We start from the raw sequence: 24,345 nt of genomic DNA, 5'->3' as shown, positions 1-24,345 counted from the left end.
AGGACTCGAAACGTCAACTCTTTTCTTCTCCGCCGATGCTGCCAGACCTGCTGAGTTTTTCCAGGTAATTCTGTTTTTGTGTGAGAAAGTGTTTCCTTTCATGTCAGAGGACAGAACTAAGGGGGCACAGTTTCTCTCAGGGGGCTGTTAGTCTGTGCAATTTTCTTCCCCAGAAAGCAATGGAGGCTGATTCATTGAATTTATTCAAGGCTGACTTATGCAGACTTTTGATCAACAAGGGAGTTAAGTGTTATGGGGTGGGGTGGTGGGGGGGGGGGGGGGGGGGGGGTGGTGGCATGATGATCTTGAATGGTGGAACAGGTTCAAAGAGCCAAATAGAACTTAGGAACATAGCTTACTCCTGCTCCTATGTACAGTTGACACAAGATTTGAATCAGAGATCACAAGCTAGAAAGAAATTAGGCATTTATTTTATAAAGCCATGTTTTTAAGACCCCGGTGTATTTTAACACAGAGCAACTTGCTGCAGATAAAGATGTACCTAAAATAAAGGAAGGTTTGAGCTGTTTAGATTCATGAAGACATCACAACAATAATTATTTATCTAGGACAGTTACTGCAAAGAATTTATATTAATTAGAAGACATGACTTACAATATATCAGAAAGAAGGCAAATTTTATTGAAGCACAAATAACTGAGAAATCTCTATTGTAATCTAAAATAGGCACATGGTAATTGTACGAGAGTATTAGCTAATGAAGGAATATATGGCTAGTATGTCAGTGGTCCCAGTTTTATTTTGTTTTTGTTTTGGTCCAACAACTTTATTTCACTTCCCTTGATCTGGGCCAGTAAAATTTGTCAGAAAACAAGCCCCCAAAATAATTCTCTTAGATAAAAGGAGTCATACGGACTCGAAACGTTAACTGTGTTCCTCTCTGCAGATGCTGTCAGACCTGCTGAGTTTTTCCAGGTACTTTTGTTTTTGTTTTTAATTCTCTTGGATGACTGCAGTACTGGAGACTGGCCATTCAACAATGCTGTCAAGAAACTTCAACCTTGACTTAGACAACACCTTCCATCTGCAGCAACAGATTCCAGCCATGCTGTAACACTGTGCAGCTACAAAGCAACCAAAATGAAATACATGTCAATAAAAAATAATTTCAAAAAGCACAGAACTGGGAGATTTAAAAGATGAAAAATTGGAGAAGAGGATTGAAGAAGAGACCATGATTATTAAAATTTCTAAAACTTTCATTTGAGTTATTCACATACATAGAAGTGTATCAGTTGCTATTTGGTGCTGAACTAGATGATTATAGCCCAAGTGCTGTAGGAACTCTTTGGCCACTACTTCTGTGGACTAGAGAAGCAAAGAGGAATTAAACAATAAAAATGGCATTGCTCCTTTGTCACTATGCAGTGACCTTGCAGAACAGAAGCAGATGGGGTTACAGTGTGGCCTGAATTAGACTCAGGAGCACACTAGCACTCATTTGTATGCTTACAAGAGAAGAATGGCCACACTGATGAGGTACTGAAGGACCACTGTTTCCTGCCAAGTCACCCTGCAGCACCTTCAGAAGAGGGGGAACAGAAAGAAATATCTGCCTGTGTTATATAATTCACCCATGTATAAGTGCTTTAATATCTTATTGATCTCCATCTGTGAAACTCTAGTGAGAAACGGAACAGCAAGTAAAATAGCTTAATATTCCTGTATTGAATTAAGAGTTGAAGGAATGTGATTAATTTATATTGGGTTTTTTTTTTGGAACACTTATTGAAGCATTAGTCTAAAATTTATTATCCTACCTGATTTGTCAGAATGTCTTTCGTCACGGTTTGTAGTTTTTAATCTTAAAGAAAAAGGAATGTCTATACCTTGAATTCAGGATAGTTTGAACAAAAGCTACCTCTCGAGATTAATTTTCCTCTTCAGCTGGTCCTTTTAGTTCTTTTGTCACTGAAATTTTGGAAGACCCTATAGGAAGTTAAAAAAAAAAGCTTCTCCACTGTAAACATGCACAAAATGTTTTCACATTTTAAATCGGCAGAATGCTCCACAGGCCTTTACAAATAGGCTGTCATTTTTAGAATGACTTTCTTCACTAGCTAATGACTGCTGAGTCCAACCATCCTTTCACTCACTTCCCAGAGTTTTCTGGCCACCGCATCATCTCGTGCATGAGGCAGGACCTCCTGAACCTTGCAATCAGTGAAGTACCTGCCACTGAATTTCTCAATGCCTTCTTGCACGGCACAGAAAATGGAAGTCTGAGCCCCATCAGCTGGGCTTCGAAAGAAAAGAGTAGCGACAGGGGCAAAAAATACTTTTTGCCACCATTTGAAATGACGAAACGCCTCAGTGTTCACAACACCTGTAAGAGGGAGAGAAAAAGCAATGTTTGTTGAACACAGATTTTATCATAAAATATTTAACTTGTTAAACAACAAACGTGAAGGAAAAACATTATTTTAACTGTTGAGCCTTTTACAAATTGTGAAGCAAGTTTCTGAAACCTCCTGACTTAAATGACCAACTTGTAGATCACAACCTATTTTCACACACCACAAGCAACTCAGCTGGAAAATTATTAATACTTTGTCTTCTGCTAGCAATAAAACCCTCTGCTTTATTTCATCCAGTTTATAGATAAATATTAATTTGAAAGTTAAAAACACACAAATCAAAAAAAAGATGAATGAGTTTCTGTATGATTTCCCCACATTTGAAAAGGGCTCTTCCAAATCACCTTTCACCTGAACGTGCTGGTCCGCCCTTGGAAAAACTACATATTTCCCAAATCATTCTACCTGCACATCCATATCATCCATGTTGCGCCCAGTGTTTCTGTGTCAGTGCTTAGTTTTAAAAACGGAGTTGCGTTGGAAATGCCTATAGGCGCTACAATACATCATGACATCCAGCAGCAAAATGTTAGTCACCGTGCATTCGCCAAAACCATAGTGAATGACAATTTATCCTGTGATAAATTAGTGGCTTAAATGCACCAATATTCTAACAGTGAACTATGCACACCGGGGTGGGGGGACTTGTATAATCGGCAGACTTTGCTGAATTAGCTGAGCACAAAGGGGCAGAATTTTCCGCTTGTTGGGTGGGCGGGCAGTCGATTGCGGCCGCAAAAACGGGCCACGACGCTATTTTGCGCGGGCGGGCCAATTAAGGCCCGGCCAGTGGGTTAGCGACTCCCGTGGAGAACAGGAAAATAGCTAATGGGGAGGCGGCAGCCTGTATAAAGAATGGCCAAGCAGCCTGCTTGAGGCAGTGCACCATGGCCACTCGGGGAGAGAGAGGGAGGGAGCTGTGTATACAGAAGAGCATGAGCAGGAGGAGTGGGGGTTGGGGGTTGGGGGGGGGGGGGGGGGGGGGGGAGAGAGAGGCGGCTGCAGGAGAGGCCGGCGGGGAGGCAGTGTGCCTCTCGATTCTCCGATGCATGCCTTGCTGTCCTCCTCCAAGAGGTTTCCAGCCGTCGGCACTTGTTGTATCCGGAGGATGGGAGGAGGAGGGCCCCCCATGTCACCAGCCAGGTGTGGGAGGAAGTTGGTGACACTGTGAGTGCCCATGATGATGATGTGCGTTGCATTGGCACCCAGTGCTGCAAGAGATTCAACGATTTGCTGCGCTCTGGAAGGGTGAGTTCCATGTTGGCCTTGGCTATTTGACCCAGCAGGTAACCTTAGCCTTTGAGCACCCGCCCTCCCCCCGCCGACGTCTTACTGTCGTTACTGCATTGGGCATTTGGTGCATGCTGGGTGGGCAAACAGATAGTGACCGTGCTTACATCAGCCTTAGTGGTTGAGGAGAAGATGGGTTCTCCCTGCAGCATATGTTGGTGTTTGTGGCATTTGAGTAGTCTGGGGGTAACCTGCAGGGGAGGCAGCTAGACACATAGTCAGAACTCAGAACTCTTATTGATGGTGATGAGATGGTGGAAGGGGAGCCTCAAGGTGTTGTGGTCAAGAGCCATCTGCTGGCCTCGGTACTGCACTTAGTTGCACCTCCTTGCCATGGGCGCTAAGACCCGTGTGTTATTTAAAGTGATGGACGCCGAATGTGTCCAAAGTAGCCATTGGGGGAGGGGGTTGGGAGCAGCCGTATTATCTTCTGGGGACTGATCACCAATAGTGTGGACAGGATCCACTGGAGGCCTCAGATGGGCCACTGTGGTTGGGGTGCGGCGTGAGTGTACAGAGTACATGAGCGATCAGCCCCAATAAATGCTCTTCCCTATTCTGCAGGCAAAAAGTCAACACAATCTTCGGGTGCACCAGAGGACTGGAGGTGTGCACGCCGTGCTCCAGCACCTCATCACCTTCGAGGAGCAGGCCATGGAGCTGGGCAGGAGGCAGGAGGCCAGGGCGGCCGGGGGCGGTGAGGCTGGGGTCCAGCGGCCAGGTATTTGAGGTCCGCAGTCCCATCCACTCCGTCTGCCCACCATCCAAATCACTGATGGCTGCTGCAATCGTTAATGCTGCAACACCGCTCATTGACAGACTGAGACACTCTGACGTGTGGGTCATACACAAAGGTCCCTCAGCCCCTTGAGGATTCGCATCTCCATCACCTTCCAAAGTCGCCTTATCCCATTTGTGACCACTATCCCCATGGCCTAACATGCCAGGGCATCGCTGCTGCACAGCCAAAGACTTAGTGCATCTTAGGAGGGTTTGTACCTCCACCACCCTTTCAGCCAGTGCGTCCCACATTACTCTGTCCAAAAGGTCCTCAGCTCCTCACCTGTCAACCTCATGGCACTCAACTTAAATAAATGCCACCACATTACTCATCCCTGCACCAAGGGGAAATGTTGCCTTTTGCCCATCCGGTCTATGTCCCTCCTAACAGAATGAAGGTCAAGCATGTGACCTCTCAATCTCCTGTGCTCCATGGCAAATGTCACAAGTGTTTGCAATGTTTCCTCAGCAACACAACTATCCAGGCCACAATGCATCCAGGTCAGGTAGCTCTGCACTCTCCCCGCACCTATGGTACATAACACGCCATGTGGCATTCCTGAGACCATCTGACCAGCCTGTCTGTATGTGCGTGTAATGTTTGGGCCGCCTCTTGACTATTTTCCACCCTACCAATGTTCGTCTCCTTAGGGTCTTGAAGGATGAGCGACTTATGAGGCTAGGGGGGGGAAAGGGATGAAAGGTGTTACTGACTGAACGCTAACTGATGCACTGTCCTTGTTGTTAATTTCAGCATCACCACCAGATCACCGCGCCCATCAACACCGCAGCACCCCCCTCCACACCTGCAACTTGCGACACATCATTTCAGCCAGCCAGGCACCAGCGTAGACACAAATACCTCGGTGGGGAATTTACTCTCAGCTAGTGTCCCGGGTCACAGAGGAGAAGGCACTTCACAATCGCTGGAGGAGATGGTAGAGACAGAGAGTGCCAATGGCGCCTACAGCTGGAGGACTGCAGGGGACCAGGCACATGCTGAGTCCGGCACTGAGGACGTGTCTCTGGAGATGTCACCAATGCAGCAGCTGCAGGACAAGCGGCAGGGTGCGCGGGAGCATCTGGCAGGGTTGCATGAGGGTGTGCTTCAGTTGGTCTCTGCGTTGGAGGAGTCCAGGCAGAGTGTCAGTGAAGGCGTGAACCTCAGGGCACAGCTTCAGGCTTCCTTCACTGAGAGATTGGCGACTCTCATGGAGAGGGGTTTCGATTGGATGCAGAATCTTCTGATTGGGTTACGCTCTGACCTGCAAGCCCTCACAGCGGTACTGGCCACAGGTGGTCATTCCCAATGTGGGAGATGTTGTGGGCCCCAAGTGTCGGCGCTCAGTGCCCATGCATCTGCATGAGCAGGGAGGTCGAAAGGGACCTCACATTGGCGCAGCAGCTGCCTGTCGTTGCTGTGAGCTCCTCTCAGGGTGCTCCCGGTGAGGGCAGCAGCTCCTCCGCCCCTCTGCCAGTCAATGTTGCTTTCATTGAGGCTGCGACGACCGGGGAGGTGCCAGCTGTGGAACTGGCAGCTCCCTCCCAGGCGGGGCCAGCACAGGCTCCACAGGCCAGAGGACGACTGCCAAGGTCATCGAGGCCAACAGGACAGCAGAGTCAGCAGCTGGCTCAGATACCACTCCCAGCGATGGGTGGCAGCTAGACGTAGCACCCGTAAACATAAGCATAAGGCACATTAGGCCCACCACGGGTTTGTCACTGGTGATTTTGTGTTGGCCTTAGAATAGGGAACAAAATTCTTCTTACTGCAATGGAGATGTATGTGTACTTTTTTTGGACATAATAAAGTCCACTTTTCTGACCAGGGTTGAGGGTGTTTCCTTTGTGCTGCATTTGTCTGTTACACAGACATATCATGAGTGTTTGAGTGGACATTGATGTTTCTGTACTAAGCCCTTAGTTGCAGCTGATGAGGTGGAAGATGTAGCACCTAAGTGCCACGTGTGGAAGCGCCAGGCAATGCTGTTCTTGCTGATCCATGTGTGTGGAGCTAGCTGAAGTTTATTTGGATTAAATTGTCCCGGGTGTCCTTGCCTCCTTGGTGTAGTAGCGGGTTGACGTGCTGCCCCTCATCATCACCCTGTGCTTCCTCATCCTCTGAGCCACTGCTGGATTCATCATGTGCAGCCTCATCCAGGGTGTCAAGGTCTTCATCGTCAACTGCATCCCCCCTTTCCAGTGCAAGATTGTGCAGAGCACAGCATGCAACCACCATCACTGAGACGTGATCTGGAGGGTACTGGAGTGCACCCCCTGAGCGGTCCAGGCATTGGAAGCGCATCTTGAGAAGACCGATGGCTCTCTCCACCACAGCCCTTGTGGTGCCCTGGCTCCTATTGTACCGCTGCTCAGCTTCTGTTCTTGGATGGTGGAGAGGCGTCATGAGCCACCTTCTGAGGGGATAGCCCTTGTCACCCAGCAGCCATCCATCCAGCCGGGCTGGAGCACTGAAGAGCCCCGGCACCTGGGAGTGTCTGAGGATGTAGGTGTCGTGGGAGCTGCCTGGGTACCTTGCACAGACTTGTAGAATCAGCATCCTGTGGTCACACACTATCTGCACGTTCATGGAGTGGAAGCCCTTCCTGTTGACGAAGGCACCGGGCTCACCTGCTGGCGCCTTGATGGCCACATGTGTACGGTCTATAGCACCCTGGACACAGGGGAAGCCAGCAATGGCCACAAAGCCTCTGGCTCAATGTGTCTGGCTTGTCTGGTCCCAGCAGATGTGGATGAAGGTCAATGCCCATCTGAACAGAGCGTCTGTAACCTGCTTGACACAAGTGTGGACAGTTGATTGGGAGACACCACAAAGATCACCCACCAAGCCCTGGAAGAAGGCAGAGGCATAGAAGTTGAGGGCAGCTGTGACCTTCAGAGCTGCTGGCATGGGGTGTCCTCCCACACAGTTAGGGGAGATCTCAGGGCCAATCATCTGACAGATGGAGGTGACTGTCTCCCTTGAGAGATGGAGCCTCCTTTGGCACTGCACCTCAGTCATATTGAGGTAGCTGCTTCACCGCCTGTATACCCAGGCAGCAGGATAGTGGCGTCTTCTGCAGCCCCTTCCACCTCGGCAACCTCTTGGCCCTGCACCCCTTGTGCCTGCACCTGGCCTCCCCTGGAGGCTGACTGTCCACTCCTGGCCTCCTCCTTATTCTATCCCTCCCTTCCTCCTCAGGGGAGCTGCTTCCAGTGGAGATGTCAGAAACCATAGCCAGGCTAAATGGAGGCCTCTGGAAAGCTGAAGGCCCAAGAAAGATTACTGTCTGCAGACTGGTTTCAAAGTCCACAAAAAGCTCTTGGAAATCGATGTGAACTGCTAACAATCACACAGGCAACTTTAAAACACTTTCTGCAATTAAAGCTTTGTGGAAAACTTGAACAACCCCTCTGAGTCCACATATCCCGCCGGTGCATGACTTTTATTAAAAAATCTCCTACCCGCCTGCCCATTGGGACCCGTGTGCCGACCTGAAGGGCCCCTCAAAATCCTGGACAATTGTCAAGTTAAGGGCCTTGTTGAGGCCTTTCATTAATAGCAGGCGCGTGTCTGGAAGCAGACAAGAGGTGCGCGCCCACCGACCGAAATATCGCAATGCCACGTGCTGACATTGGGACGCTCGGGCGACCTTTTAAGCGCTGACATGCAGGCTCTGTCACCCACCGCCAGCCGGAAAATTCTGCCCAAGGCAGCTGTTGGAGCACTATACAAATCGGCCTGAGGATTATTATTTGGAAGACTAAAGCCGCCGTTTTTGGCCCAGCCACAAAGTCTGTTTTCTGACTACCATTTCCATCCCGATCTCTGGAAAATGCCTGAAACTGATCCAGGCTGATTGCAATCTTGGTGTTGTGTTTGACCCTGAGAGTCACTCCATCACCAAGACATATCTACTTCCACATCTGTAATTATAGCCTGACTCTGCCTCAGCTCACTTGCTGCTGAAACTTTCAAATGTATCCTTGTTACCTCGAGACTTGACTATTCCAACGCATTCCTGGCCGACTCCCTTTTTCCGCCCTGCATAAACTTGAGCTCATCCAGAGCTCTGCTGCCCTGTCCCAACTTGCACCAAGTTCCATCACCCCTGTGCTCGCTAAACTACACTGGATCCCGGTTGAGCGTGCTTCAATTTTAAAATTCTCACTCTTGGCTTTCTCACTCTGCTCCCCCCCTCCCCACTTCTGGGGCCTCCACCTGCACTACAAGTCTTCAAGATCCCTACGCTCCTCCAATTCTGGCACCCCAACTTTAATCATTCCATCAATGGTGGCTGTTTCAAGCTATCTTGGCCCTAAGCTCTGGAATTCCCTCCTTAAACCTCTTTTCCTCTCCACCTCACTCTCCCCTCCTAACCTTTCTCTTTGACCTAAATGTTGGTCATCTACCCTGATATCTCCTGTGGCTGAATGTCAACATTGCTAACACTAAGTGCCTTGGGTGGGACCTTTTGTTTGATTGAAGGCAAGTTGTGTTGTTGTAATGATCTGAAAGGCTCATGCAATCAGATTCCAAAGGAATTTTCAAAGGGCAACGGGAATTGTATTTGAAGATAACTGTTTTGCAGCATTACGGAAGAGAGCTGAGCTATGAGATTAAATTTGGCAGCCCTTTCAAAGATTGGCCCTCCTTCTGTGCTGTAAGGTTCTTTGATTCTACCCTGGACTAGAGAAAGGGAAAATAGCTAGAGTAACCCTTTTTGGAAAAAACGTGCGTGCCAAGGAACAACAGGAGCCAGCTCAACTATGCTGCCTTATGTAGCAAAAGATTCTACTGGGACTGTTGAGGTTCCCATGTGAAGAATGACCATTTACCTGGAGGCATCAGAGGTTTGTGTAAGCCTCAATGGAAGAGAAATCAGGGAAGCAACACAGTGGGAACCAGGAAAGTCGACAATTAAAAAAAAATTATGCCTTAAACTCAATATTAAGTCTTCCAGCTCCACAAGCACAGTCCAACACATGACACAGACACAAGGAGAATCAGACCGATATGACGAGAGTCACCCCCTATCATACCCCGGCAATTTATTTATTTATTTATTTTTACTTACGTTTATATTAACCTGCAACACACCATCTCTGACTGGGTGGATGTTTGGAGAACAGCTGTAACCCCACAAATCTGCAGCTCGCTGTTCAGAGATGCCCATCAGTAACGCAAGGTGTTTGAAATTTTTCCCATGCTTATTCTTAACTACTGGAAATTATCCTTAAAAGAGGAGGAGGAGGAGGAGAAGGAAAGCTGTCGTGGTCTGTACTATATATATGCACACGTACATACATTGTGCACCAGTTTGAAAATAAAATGGTGGCCTTTTAATGTTGGCCAATGTGTTGCTCTTTTAAATGTTTCAAAATTGTTTAAGCTGGGAAAAAAAAATACACATTTCCTCCCAACCAATGGAACAATATCTGTCTTATTTCTATGGTCACGTTGAAAGAAGAGGTGTTGTGTAAAATATACCTGCTAAATAATTCTCTGCTCACCTGGATAAACAGAATAGCAGGTAACATTAGTTCCCTCCAGACAATTGGCAAGTTCTCTCACAAAAAGTACGTTGCATAGTTTGCTGTCGCTGTAGTACTGAATCAACTGGATCAAGCTTTCACCCGGAGGATTCAGGTTACTGAAATCTATTTTGCCAAAACGGTACATTGTAGAAGAGACTGCAACAATGCGGCTCGGGGCACACTGCTTCAGCCGATCCAAGAGAAGGTGAGTGAGAAGGAAGTGGCCCAAGTGGTTTACTCCCCAAGCCATGTTGAATCCATCAGCTGTCTTGCCGGCTGTTCCAGTACCTGCAGGATAAAAAGGAATCATATTACTTCTCAATCAGCTTTAAGCCAAGGTGCTGAATGAGTCACGATTGGTAACGTGTTAAACCAAGTCCCTGCTGGGTCTGGCCTGTTCTGTTCTGTTGGTTCAGCTGATTGCAAAAATCTCATGGATTTCATCCATGATGAATTGGTTCATAAACAGGGACTCCTTGCAAACATTCTTGCCTGAAATAATCATGACAAACACAGATAAAATTATTTATTCAACCCACTGCTCTTTGCGCAACACGATGCTGTGTTTGCCCAGACCACATTCCAGTGCATGTGGAGAACTCAAATGTTCCTGGGAAAGTGGCTTATAAATGTTAATATAAATAAATCCATAGGCTTTTATCTCTTTAAAAGTGCAGGATTGGATTGAAATTACTGATTTGGGTTAAATAATGTAACTATAAGTATTCAGCAACAGTGTGCCCTGATGGCTCAAAGGGGAAATGGTGTGGAATCAGCAGAAATCGGGAGTCCCAGGCATGATTCTTAACCTGTAAGTTAGCTGGTCTCAGACAGGAAGAAAGCAGAAATGCTACAATTGGCCTGAGCATCTCTCAGATACTCAAAAGGGGAAAATACAAATTGAAGTTCCTGATGGAAAGAGTGAGTGTCTGGCTGTATGGTGAGAACAGGGATTGGGCTCACCTGTTATGCTTGCCACGGCCGAATATCCTGCCCTCAATCACTTTCTATTGTCACATACAAGAACAGCTACTTGACTGAGGCACTAGGGTGTTGCTGGTGCCCCCAGAATTGTACCCCAGAAAGAATTCATTCAGGGAAGGTAGAAAATTAGGAAATAATATAAAACAATGCATGTGCAAAAGAAAGATTAAGAAAAGGCTATTCTCTAGTATTTCAATTCAACTGGTTAATCATTAATTTAATTGCAGCTTCAACTTGCCTCATGTCATTGATTCCTTGACAGATCATTCCACACATTTATCATCTGTTTAAGCAAAGAGATATTTTTGAAGCTGTGGTTTAAATGTATTTTTCACCAATTTAAATTTTTGTCTCTGTTCTACCAGCCTGACTGAGAGAAAAAATGGTATTCATCCTAACTGCGCTATTTAAGGCTTCACATTTCCCAAATAAGCTGCCCCTTAACTCCTAGGGTTTGGCGAATAGTTTCTGCTCTTTTTCTTCACAGCTTGCCCCCTTTACACTTACAAGATCGATCTTCTTGTTCTTTTCTGTTTCCTTTCCAATGCATTTACATCTTTTTTGAAGTGTGACAACCTGAATTGCATAGTACTTCAAATAAGGTCTGACTAATGAGTTGGTAAAACTTCAGCATTACTTTTGTATATTTATACTGCATGTGTAACTGCATTCTATTTGCTTCTCCACATTGTCTTAATAGGCATCTCACTTTTGATACCATCATTTCAGGCCCATTTCAAAGTCTCCCAGTGGTAATCCTATTCCCTTTATGGCGTACCAGGGGCTCATTCTTACTTCCAATGTGCAATATTGCATATTAATTTGTCAATATTAAATTTAATTTGCTGTTCACCCACACAAAGTGAATAACAGATCAGAATTCTTTTGCCACATGTTAACTGTCTTACTGACAGCTGTGATAATAAGCGTTGGTTTCTGCATTCAGATCATTTGTATAGGTAGGAAACTGACACAAGGTGCAATAAATAGTAATGTTATTAATAAATTATTAAATAATAAATGAGTATTGCTGTAAAAAGACATTTTGTCAAAGCTTTTCGTCTCGCACTCATCAGGACAATCGCAAGAATACCAATGTCGGTGGAAGCAACAACTTTATACTGAGAAGAGAGTGCTGATTGGTTGGCAAGTAGACTCTGGTGGAGGAATTGCCATGGAGAATGCACCAGTTGATGGTGACTGACAGTTAACTGCCAAGCTTCGTCTGAAATTGTAAATTAGGCAGCTTGGCTCTGATTGGTCAAGACATTGCCCTGGGGAATAAACCAGCAAATGGCTTTCAAATTTTGTTTAGCTGAAACAGGCGCAACGTGGGTACATGTTCTTTCTGTCTGCAAAGAACAAGGCCCTGTGTATTAATAGATGTAGCTTCCAGTACACGCAAATTGGCTGTCAGTGTAATTTTTAGCACAGAGGATTATTTAGCAAATGTTGTCCAATCGCAAGATCACACCTAATGTTGAACATTGGGTGTTTTGAGTTTTGCAAGCAAGGGCTGGTTGGGTACGGTCTGTACCTTGCCCATTGCGAACAGCAGCTGGGACATGCTGTATGATACGATCTGCTAGTCTTTGGGACATACGGCCTACATACCTACCATCACACTGTTACTGAAATTCATATACCACATTACTCAATTGTGTGCGATAGGCAGAATGTCTTTTTGGCTTGACGGCATCATCCTGTTAGTGGTGAATACCACGCATGTTGCCACTTTTTAGTCGCAGTTTGAAACAGTTAGCTTCACTTATTGCTCAAATTTTTGAGATACCTTTCCCTTCCAGGATAATCCGAGGTAGACAGGGAACTTTTCAGGGCCAAAAGTGACAGCCTTAGGCCCATTCACAAACCAACCTTGCCACCAATGTCCACTGAAGACGCTGAATCCTTGAAAACACACCTAGCTGATGTGGCACACACATGCTGCAGGATTCCAAATGACCAGTCTGACTTTCACATGCAACACGAATGTCTTACAGTGTTGCGAGGCCTTAAGGCCAACCCAGACATGCACATCAGTAAATCTGACAAAAGGGATGGGAATAGTCATCCTTAACAAGTGGGACGATATCAACAAAATGCATGGCATTCTTAATGATGCATCCAAATTCATATCCATTTGACCTGCTGCACCACATGACTAGGCAGCCTTGTTCAAAAGTAAGCTAAAAAACGCTTGTTGAACTTAGGTAAGAGCGATGAGCTACCGCGTGATATAGATGACAGGGTTCATCCTCATGGGTCGCTACGTCCATGTATGTATGTATGGGCTGCCCAAGGCACATAAAAGTGCTGACCCTTTATGCCCCAATTTACCTATGGCTGGTTCTGCACAGCATGAATTAGTCAAATGGCTGGGCGAGTTGTCACCACCAGTTCTGAACAAGTTTTCCAGATACCATGGTGAAGGATGCCTTCAAATTTTGTGAAGGCCAAACAGGACTCACATGTGCTCATTTGGCATTTCTAGTCTATTCACCAATGTTTCACTTAAGGAAGCCATAGAGGTTTGCGCTGCAGCACCAAATCATGGTGATCTAGATCTGCCACCATTGGGTGAATCAGTATTCATTGAGCTTATGAACTCGGCAACTCACAGAGTTCAGCTTTAATGACACCGTATAAGTCCAAATAGATGGCCTTGGCCCAGCCCTCACAAACATCTTTGTTGGGTTCAATGAGAAACGAGTCTTTGATGGATTGACACCTAAGCTCCTAACACTTGCATATTTCTGACATGTGGATGTTTTTGACACATTTAAATCCATAGCAGCATGCAATAATTTCCTTGCATGTCGCAGCTGGTTCCATCCTGTGCTAAAATTCATCTTTGAAATGGAGCAGTCAAATGAACTCCCTTTCCTTGATGTACTAGTTCAGAAATCTGCCAGGGGATTCTCTACCACAGCCTACCGCAAGCCTACCTTCACTGGTCAATACACATGTTGGGGTTTTTACAGTTCCACGCGCTATAAGGTTGGTCTTATCCTCGTAAATAGGACCAAGGCATTTGCTCACCATTTTTGTTTTGCATGCAATCTTGACGCTGAAACAGGGCGCATCAAAGACATCCTGTGGGATAATGGCTACCCTGATCAGATCATTTCTCACTGTATATCACGCAAACTCATGAGCAGGCCTAAGGCTGTCACTTTCGGCCCTGGGGAGTGCCCAGTCTACCTCACATTACCCTGGAAGGGCAAGGTCTCTCAAAAATGTGAGCAACAGGTGAAGCTAGCTGTTTCACACTTCCACTATGCAGTAGCAACACGAGTCATATTCACCAATAACAGGATGCTATCAAGCCAAAAAAACATTCTGCCTATCTCACAAATGAGAAATGTGGTATACAAATTTCAGTGCCAGTGTGATGCTAGGTATGAAGGCCTTACATCCCAAAGACTGGAAGATCATATCAAACAGCATGTCCCTTCTGCTGTTCGCAATGGGCAAGATACAGACTGTATCCAACCAGCCCGTGCTTGCAAAACTCAAAACCTAGTGTCCAACATTAGATGCGATTCTGTGATTGGACAACATTTGCTAAATAATCCTCAGTGTGTAAAAATTACAATGACAACCAATTTAAGATTATCAGGCTCACAATGTGACACATTTACATGTAATGGAAGCTACATATATTAATACACGGGGCCCTGTTCTTTGCAGACAGAAAGAACATGTACACACATTGCACCTGTTTCCGCTAAACAAAACAGGTGAACCATTCGCTGGTTCATTCCTCAGGACAATGCCTTGACCAGAGTCAAGTTGCCTGGTTTAAATTTCAAACAATACTTGTCAGTTAGCTGTCAGTCACCATTAACTGACACCTCTACCAGAGTTCACTTGCCAACCAATCAGCACTTTCTTCTCATACAGTATCAAGTTGTTGCTTCTCCTGACATTGGTATTCTTGCGATTGTCCTGATGAGTGCAAGACTAAAAGCTTCAACAAAATGTCTTTTTTCATCAATACTCATGTTCTATACTACCAAATGACTATTCATAAATGAATAAATAATTTCTGTTTTTGACAGGATTAAAGTGAGAATGTTTGCAAGGAAAGTGAAGGAAGTTCCCCAACCCCTCCCAGCTCCACCATTGAGATCACCACTCAGCAAATCCACCCCCCACATGACATCGTGCACAATCTTGTTTCTTATCCAACCCCACATTCTATTTTGGATTCTCATGAACTTTGATTCCATTGGTAGACTTTCATATGTGTCTTTGAGCTATAGCATTTCACAGGATATTCCTTTTTAATTAAGTGGTTTTTCGGGAGGGGATATTGCAACTAAGGTCTCTGTTGGTCATTAATTGCTTATTATTGTTGCTGTGAATGAAGGTCTTAGGTTTTTCTACCTACCCTGAATTGCATAATTCATCCACCATTAGAATACAGCACATGTATTATAGAATTTTACTTTTATACTCTGGCTCAGCTGTTGCTAGTTTCTGACATCTAGGGCATGTCCTAAGCAATAACTCTCCTCCATTAACCAAAAGGTTTGTAATCTGCTTCCAGTCGTCTACCATTCCAGTAGGGGAAACATGACATATTACTTTCAGAGAAAGTGATGAATGAAAAGTTATATTTTATGTGCTGTAATTACCAGCCTACCAGGCAAAGATCAGGTTTGAACTTGAGATGCTGTTTGTTTTGAACGAGATGATTTTTTGTTTGGAAGCAGAAGTCTTAAACGTACATTAACCCTCTGAGTTCTAAAGGGAAGTCAAAAATGTGAGATTTTTACTGCACTGTGAAGCATTACTCTTTCAAATGTATATTAATCAATCTCCCATGGCATTGGGAGTGAAGACCAAGTGTACACTTCAGATAAAAGTGTGGAGATTATTGAAGTTAAGCAGACAGACGTTATCCAGTGCCTATTTTAAAGCCATACATTCTCTGTTCTTAAGCTTATACTGTCGTTACAAATTCCCATATCCACATTTATAGTGGAAATTGTACACGCAATTTGTCCCAACATTAACAAATGCCAGTGGTGACATTGCCCCCACAGGGGTTTTAATCACATTATGAGATGTTTGCATAGACAGCTTCCATTACAATTATGGTCAGATATTAATGGACTTAAGTAAAATACTATGTTCATGAAATTATACTTGGTCTCTTGCTGCAGGAAAAGCCAAGTAAGGAAATCTCCGATGCCAAAAAAAAAATCCGTGTCAAAGGATTGTGGTTAATTTTAAAACCTCCAGAAAAACACAGCCTCACTGCCATGAAAAAAAGTCAGTGCACATGCCACAATTCTGATATAAACCTTAACTTCGTAATTAATAAAACTACTTGGATGCTTGCAAGTTCTATACTGTTATGTTAGTAAATAAAAACTTCAACAAACTTAAAAGTTTCAAGCTTGTTATCTCTTGACCCCTCCACCAATCCTCTAAACCAATTTTACCAACCTGTTTATACAGCGGTATCCATTCCCATCACATTGTTCAAAACTGGTCTCTAATTGGCTGACAACCAAATGCTAGTCACGACATGAAAAACTGACCCTGTGAAAAGCTGATCCTGACTTTAGACTTAATTGCCAGTTGAATGGATAAATTCTCTCATCAATAGCTCTGATAAAGCTATTGTGCTCTGATGATTTAACTTGGTAACAATCTTCAGGGTTCAAAGGAAACACAATCCACAGAAAAATCACTCAAAGTTTTATTATTTGAGACCCTACTTTCAACCTTTTTTTAAAAAAAAAGACTTGCATCTATATAGTGCCTTTCAAGATCACTGGATGTCCCAAAGCACTTTACAGCCGATGAAGGATTTCTGATGTGTAATCACTGCTGTAACATAGGAAATGTGGCAATTAATTTGCACACAGCAATGTGACAATGATCTGTTTCTGTGATGTTCAATGAGGGATAAATATTGGCCAGGACACCAGGGTTAACGCCACTGATCGTCTTCAAAAAAGTGCCATGCGATCCTTCAAGTCCATCTGAAGCATTGGCTTCATGTCTAAAGATGACAGGTTTGATAGCACAGCGCTTCCTCACCACTGCACTGGAGTGTCAGCCAAAGTTTTTGCGTTCAAGTCCACTTGAAATCAGAGATGAGAGTGCTGCCAAGTGAGTCTTGGCTGACACTTAAAATCTAATTGGCACTTAAATTACAGAAATTTCAGTAATTTTTTTTCATCAGATGTCCCAGCCAGGCTATCCCAGAATACATCAGATGTAGCATCATGGTAACATTGCCAGAGATGCTGTCTTTTGGACAGCAGGTTAACCTGAGGTCCTGTCTGCATGTTCCAGTGAACATAAATTACCTGACAACCCTATTCAAAGAAGAGCAGAACATTTTCCCAGTGTCCTGGTGAACAGCATTCCCCCAACTCAACAAAGTAAAAAGAGATTATCTGCCCATTTACTCATTTGTGGTTTGTTTATGTCATATTTTTGAGAAAGTTGCCTGCTGCATTTGCATTGGCTGAAAAAGTAAGCTAGTAGTTTTAAAATCCTGTTTGTCACCCTAATGTGAAAGGGTTATACAAATAGTAGCTTTCCGCTGATACTAGTATTTTAAATTAAAACAAACTGAGCAGAAATTGATGCTTGGTTTCCTGAAGTCCTTAATATTCGTTAAAATCCTACCTTAAATATCAGCCACTATGGTGCAAATAAATGCTCAAAAACTGTGTGATGGATTTATCCTGTTATAAGTTATAAGAAATTCAATATTTTATATCTTTCCATTTGAGTTGTGGCTTGCCTTTATAGAATTATATAGAATGCACAGCACAAAAACAAGCCATTTGATCCCACTGGTCCATGTGCCACTGTTAATACTTCACAGAAGTTTGCTCCCATCCTTCCTCATCTTATCCCATTGATACATTCTTCTTTCTCTTCCTCCCTGATATGTTTATCTAGTTTTTCCTTAATGTGCATCTGTGTTATTTACCTCAACAGTTCTTTTGCGCTAGTCAGTGCCACAACTCCCTCCCTAACAGCACTGTGGGTGCACCTACACAACATGGACTGCAGCGGTTCAAGAAGGCAGCTCACCACCCCCTTCTCAAGGGCAACTAGGGATGGGCGATAAATGCTGGGCCCAGCCAGCGATACCCACATCCCGTGAATGAATTTTAAAAAATATTCTAACTATTCTCTGTGTAAAAGTGTTTCTGCTGAATTCATAATTGGATTTACAGTGTCTGTATTATGCTTTGGAGGGGCTGGTTAGCTCAGTTGGCTAGATGGCTAGCGTGTGGATCAGATCAATGGCAACAACATGAGGTTCGATCCTCGTTCAGGCTGAAGCAGACACAGGGTCTGCCTCTGTGCCCCACACAAAGTAAAAAAAAAATCATGGCACTTTGCCATGGCATGGTAAATACTTGCCAAGGACCTGCCATTGGGCAGAGAACTCAAGAAGAAGATATACCTATGGACCCTATTTCTGGTGTCAACCCTCACCCCAAATGGAAACATCTTCTCAACCCCATCATCATTTTAAAGACCTCTATCAGGTTACCCCTCTTAGGCTTCTCTTTTCTAGAACAAAGAACTCCAGGACTGTTCAATCTTTTCTGATGGTTATAACCTCTCAGTTTGGGTTTGACAATGGGTCGCCCAAATTTGAAATTATTCACCTGAAGCACACAATGCTTGCCTTTTCTCTGTGAAGCCTGAAAGGACCCTGTGCTCAAGTGCTGACCCCGAAGCTATCTGCAGCTCTTCAGGTATTGCCAGGTCTGTTTCATAAGAGTTAACAGAGAACTGTATAAAATTAATGACAGAAACAGGCCATTTCACCCCACATGTTGACATGCTTCAAACAAGCCTCCTCCCACCCAACATGCATGGCCGTCTTCTCCTTTATCCATCATGTACTAATCTTGTGAACACAAGTTTTACAGAAGCCCTCCTCCACAAAAACACAATGAGATTGTACCTCTCACTTCAGGCGTTATGAGGCTCCTTTTCAGCAAAATACAGCCTCCTGCTTGTGTCTGTCGCTGAGGAACAGACACACAAAAAAAAAACCATGTTGCGTGGAAATAAATGAAAAATGCAAAATCTGATCAGTGTCCAGCCAACACACACTGACCGAGCAACTCAGGAAATAACACGATCCTCACACAGAGCTCCTCCTCAGTAACCGAGCCAGCCACTGGCTGAAGTCAGTTCAAAAACAGAATTACCTGGAAAAACTCAGCAGGTCTGGCAGCATCGGCGGAGAAGAAAAGAGTTGACGTTTCGAGTCCTCATGACCCTTTGACAGAACTTGAGTTCGAGTCCAAGAAAGAGTTGAAATATAAGCTGGTTTAAAGTGTGTGTGTGTGGGGGGGGGGGGCGGAGAGAGAGCGAGAGAGAGAGAGAGAGAGAGAGAAGTGGAGGGGGTTGGTGTGGTTGTAGGGACAAACAAGCAGTGATAGAAGCAAAACAAAAACAGAATTACCTGGAAAAACTCAGCAGGTCTGGCAGCATCGGCGGAGAAGAAAAGAGTTGACGTTTCGAGTCCTCATGTCAGTTCCCTGTCCTATTGTAATGATTCTAAATAGTTTCCCAGACTGTTACTGTTGCAGCTATATGGGCACTTTCAAAGTTAAACATTAGTTGTAACAGAATGTTTAAATTCTTGCCTGCATTATTGATGAGCACATGCAGCTGGGGCTCCGATTTCAGGAAAGTCTCTGCAAAAGCCCTCACTGATTTAAGACTCGCTAGATCCAGTTGCATAAAGATCACTTGGTTGTTGCCACTCTTCTGTGGATGACATATAAATATCTGCGTTAAAGCATCCTGCAAAATCATTAGTGTGCAATACTAACGAGAGAAAAAAAAACTTCTCCAAACCTCTGGGTGTTATTTGCAGCTTTCAAGACACTATGCTTGGTGTTTGAGAGATATTTAGAAGTTGCTGTTTCACATTCCTAGTAATGGGCTTAAAACATGGTTAGGAAGCAAGCTGAATATTTTTAAGCAAAACTTATTCTATGTAGAGCATGTTCCTCCTCCATTATTTTTGTTCTCTTTTCACCCTCCTCTCCTGGCAGCATTGACTGTGCTGAGCTACAGTTCCACAGGTGCAGCTGGACCCCCCCCCCCCCACCACATTTCTTGCCCAGGATACTATTCTTCACATGCAAGAGGAGCGCAAGCAGTCTCTTTGACTGAAGGAGAACATCAGAGCCAATTATAATCCTATCCTTTGCAGTTATCACGCTAGCTAATGAAGCTGAAACACTCTGATTTTTCTTCTCTCCAGCCCAAAGCTGAGGCCATAGCTGACTCGAGGCAATATTTTGTTTGTTTCTTGTACTTTCAAAGTTGTTGCCCTGCCTCTTTTGAACCTGCTAACTCACTGTTTGGATATCAGGTAGTGGGGAGGGGGGTTGGGGGGAAGGATGCAACTCTCTAGCAACTCATCATCACCTAGGAATATTCAACCATATGAGCCGTCACAGCCACATCCAATCCTGCTCTCAGAGAATGGACAAAGTACTTTTTTCAATAGCAAATAGACATTGAAACACTTTCCCCTCCCTAACCTCGGGTATCAGGCCAGTTTCCACCACCCTGCTCTAGACTAACTAATTGTAGACTCCAGTATGTATGGTCTGGTCAGAATGGATTAGTTACAGATTACATTTATCAGCTGAAAGCACTAGGGGGGCCAACAGTTTGGAAGAGTCAGTTCTCAGGACATTGGAAAAACTCTATGCCTACCAACAATTTAAATTGGCATTAAAACCTCCTTCAAATTAAATGAAAACAAAATTATCTTTCAGTTTGGAACCAACAGTTGATGGGAATTTGTGTTGTAATTATTTATATCTAGACCTCACCCATAACTGACACCACCCCCCGCCCCCCCGCCCCTCCCTCCACCAACAAAGACAAATATTTGGACACCAGTGCAACAGAGGAATGTAAATCGTGACTAATGTGACTCAAGCTGCAGGCAAATATTAATCGAACTTTTCTATTTTAAAGACAGGCAGAATTTCAGAAAGTGATCCCCTAAACACCAGTAGAATCCTAGCATCTCAGGAAAGAGCAACAGAGTTTGACTTAATTCAAACCAACAGCAAACAGTAGGCATCATATGGATGATAAAGGCAGTCTGGGGGCTGAATTGGTTGCACTCACCTCTGAATCAGAAGGTTGTGTGTTCAACTCCTATTCCAGGGTCTTGAGCACGTAACTTATGATCGCACTTCAGTGCAATGCAGCACTGAGGGAGTGCTGCGTTGCCAGAGATGCCATATTTTGATGAGATGTTAAACTGAGGTCCATCTGTCCTCTCAGATGAACCATTCTGAAGAGCAGGAGAGTTCTCCTTGGCTGATTTGGGGAGGGGGGAGGTTATCCCTATGAGGGAAAGTTAAACATGCTGGGCCTGTATCCATTGGAGTTCAGAAGAATCAGAGATTACCTTATTGAAACGCAAGATCTTGAGGGAACTTGACAAAGTAGATGCTGAAAGTAGATGATTCTCCTTGTGGAAGACACTAGAATTAAGGGGCACAGTTTAAAAATAATGGGTCTTCCATTTAAGATGGAGATGAAGAGAATTTTTTTCTCGCAGAGGGTCTTGAGTCTTTGGAACTCTCTTTCCCCAGAAAGCGCTGTAGGCAGGGTCATTGAATATTTTTAAGGCCCGGTTAGATATATTGTTAACTGATAAGGGAATAAAAGGGTATGGGAGGGGGAGGGGGAGAAGAATAGTGGGGTAGACTGGAGATTGGAGTTGAGGCCACAGTCAGATCAGCCATGATCTTATCGAATGGCGGAGCAGGCTCGAAGGGCCGAATGGCCTCCGCCTGCTCCTAATTCGTACATTAGTCAAGTCAAGTGCAGCTTGTGAGACTTTGCTGTACAAAACTGACTGCTGTCTTTCTTACAAGTGACTATACAACAAGAGCACTTACGTGGCTGTGAAGCTCCAAGGTGCATCCTGAGGTGGTTAAAGGCACAACATAAACGCGTCTTGCTGACTAAAGGTAGAAGGCAGAGTATTATTAACTATCCGGTTGAATTTAGGGGTGTCTAGCGTTTAGCCGAAACAAAATAGATGCACTGAAACCAGTCTCAATTCAAAAGCCCGGCTGAAATATAAAGGACTAAAGATGGCACTGGGGAGGCTGCACATGCGGTTACTGCTTTTTCAAGATGTTGAAAAGGCAACAGAGAAGATCACCTGGATAAAAGCAAAACACTGCGGATACTGGAAATCTAGAACAAAAAAATACCTGGGGGAAAAACTCAGCAGGTCTGAAGACATCTGCGGAGAGGGGACAACAGCTAACGTTTCGAGTCCGTATGACTCTTCAACAGCGCTAAGGAAATAGAGAAATGGGGTGAGATATAAGCTAAAAGCAAAAAACGGCGGATGCTGGAAATCCAAAACAAGAATAAAAATACCTGGAAAAACTCAGCAGGTCTGGCAGCATCTGCGAAGAGGAATACAGTTAATGTTTCGAGTCCGTATGACTCTTCAACAGAACTAAGTAAAAATAGAAAAGAGGTGAAACATAAGGTGGGTTAAGGCGGGGGGGGGGAGGCGGAGGTGTTGAAGGGCTTATAGTTCACCTCATTTCTCTATTTCCTTAGTGCTGTTGAAGAGTAATAGACTCAAAACTTTAGCTGTTGTCCCTCTCTGCAGATGCTACCAGACCTGCTTAGTTTCCCCGGGTATTTTTATTTTTGCTTTGGATTTCCAGCACCCGCAATTTTTTTTTGCTTTTAGCTTATATCTCACCCCATTTCTCTATTCCCTTAGCGCTGTTGAACAGTCATACGGACTCGAAAGGTTAGCTGTTGTCCCCTTTCCGCAGATGCTGTCAGACCTGCTGAGTTTTTCCAGGTATTTTTATTTTTGCTTTGGATTTCCAGCACCCGCAATTTTTTTTTGCTTTTAGCTTATATCTCACCCCATTTCTCTATTCCCTTAGCGCTGTTGAAGAGTCATACGGACTCGAAAGGTTAGCTGTTGTCCCCTCTCCGCAGATGCTGCCAGACCTGCTGAGTTTTTCCCCCCCAGGTATTTATTTATTTATTTTTTGTTGTTGTTGTTTGTTGTTGGTTTGGGTTTTTTTTAAAAAAATTCTGTGTTTGAGAAGAGGAGATGATCACCTTCCTGATGTCGAAGACAGCCGCTTCCGCACGCTGCTTGCTCCTACAAGCCAGGATGAGTTGGGCTCCCCGCCGGGCCAGGTCCAGCGCCGTCTCTTTCCCGAGCCCCGTGTTACCACCTGTCACATCCAACACAAGAGCTAAAGTAACACTTGCACTTTAACGCAACGTTAACATCGGTTCTGGAGTGTTGAACAAACAAACAAACAAACAACGCCCATTTCCTATTCGGAATATTATATATATATATAAAATATAATATAATATATTATAATAGAATTATAACATAATATAATATAATATATATAATATAATATAAACAAACAAACAACGCCCATTTCCTATTCGGAATATTATATATATATATATAAAATATAATATAATATATTATAATAGAATTATAATATAATATAATATAATATATAATATAATATAAACAAACAAACAACGCCCATTTCCTATTCGGAATATTTTATATATATAAAATATATAATATAATAGAATTATAATGTAATATAATATATATAATATAATATAAACAAACAAACAAACAACGCCCATTTCCTATTCGGAATATTATATATATATATAAAATATAATATAATATATATAATAAATATAATATAATATATTATATATATATTTATATGAATGTGTGTGTATACATTCGGAACTTTTCCCCTCCCGTTTATACTGGAACTTGTAATAAATTTCTGCAGCTGAAGTTGGACTTATTACTATAGCTAAAAACAAAAAAAAAACTGCGGATGCTGGAAATCCAAAACAAAAACAGAATTACCTGGAAAAACTCAGCAGGTCCGGCAGATCTGCTGAGTTTTTCCAGGTAATCCTGTTTTTGATTTGGACTTATTACTGCCCGGTGCAGGGTTTCCAGTCTCCCACCCCCACCCAGGGAGAGCAGCATCTATGGGAAAGCTATCCAGAGCCCTGCAAATTCTCCGCAGATGTACCTGTGACTATCACCGTCCTCCCTCGCAGGCAAGTGTCGCTCCTGCACCGAGTCCCTTTCAGGAGATTGTAGTAAGTTAAAACGTACAGGGCCACCAGCATCGCAGCAGCTACTACATAGGACACCATGGCTGCTCCTGTGTGGAGAGAGAGGGAGTGAGAGGAGAGAGAGGGAGAGTGAGAGAGAGAGGGAGTGAGAGAGGAGAGAGAGAGGAGAGAGAGAGGGGAGAGAGAGGGAGTGAGAGAGGAGAGAGAGGAGAGA

The 24,345-nt window shown here is 44.1% G+C and overlaps 1 protein-coding gene across 3 annotated transcripts; it reads right to left on the bottom strand.

Moving 5' to 3' along the window:
• Positions 1-619: 619 nt before the first annotated feature.
• On the bottom strand, positions 620-24,303 carry LOC121283572 (dehydrogenase/reductase SDR family member 13-like). 3 transcript variants are annotated; one of them, XM_041198322.1, is made up of 7 exons: positions 24,086-24,303; positions 23,115-23,233; positions 19,619-19,742; positions 9,963-10,274; positions 2,118-2,347; positions 1,883-1,950; positions 1,039-1,085 (listed from the first exon to the last, which is right to left on the bottom strand). In XM_041198322.1, the coding sequence occupies exons 1-6, from the start codon at positions 24,210-24,212 to the stop codon at positions 1,930-1,932; spliced, it is 933 nt and encodes a 310-aa protein (XP_041054256.1). In that variant the 5' UTR covers positions 24,213-24,303; the 3' UTR covers positions 1,039-1,085; positions 1,883-1,929. The 3 variants fall into 3 exon arrangements, with proteins under 3 accessions (XP_041054254.1, XP_041054255.1, XP_041054256.1); XM_041198320.1 differs by lacking the exon at positions 1,883-1,950 and having other exon boundaries at positions 620-1,085; XM_041198321.1 differs by having other exon boundaries at positions 620-2,347.
• Positions 24,304-24,345: the final 42 nt, after the last annotated feature.

This window comes from Carcharodon carcharias, chromosome 10 (genome assembly GCF_017639515.1).
Source record: "Carcharodon carcharias isolate sCarCar2 chromosome 10, sCarCar2.pri, whole genome shotgun sequence".
Classification (NCBI taxonomy): domain Eukaryota; kingdom Metazoa; phylum Chordata; class Chondrichthyes; order Lamniformes; family Lamnidae; genus Carcharodon; species Carcharodon carcharias.
The sequence above is the reverse complement of the archived record's forward strand: the minus strand, read 5'-3'. Positions and strand labels throughout refer to the sequence as shown.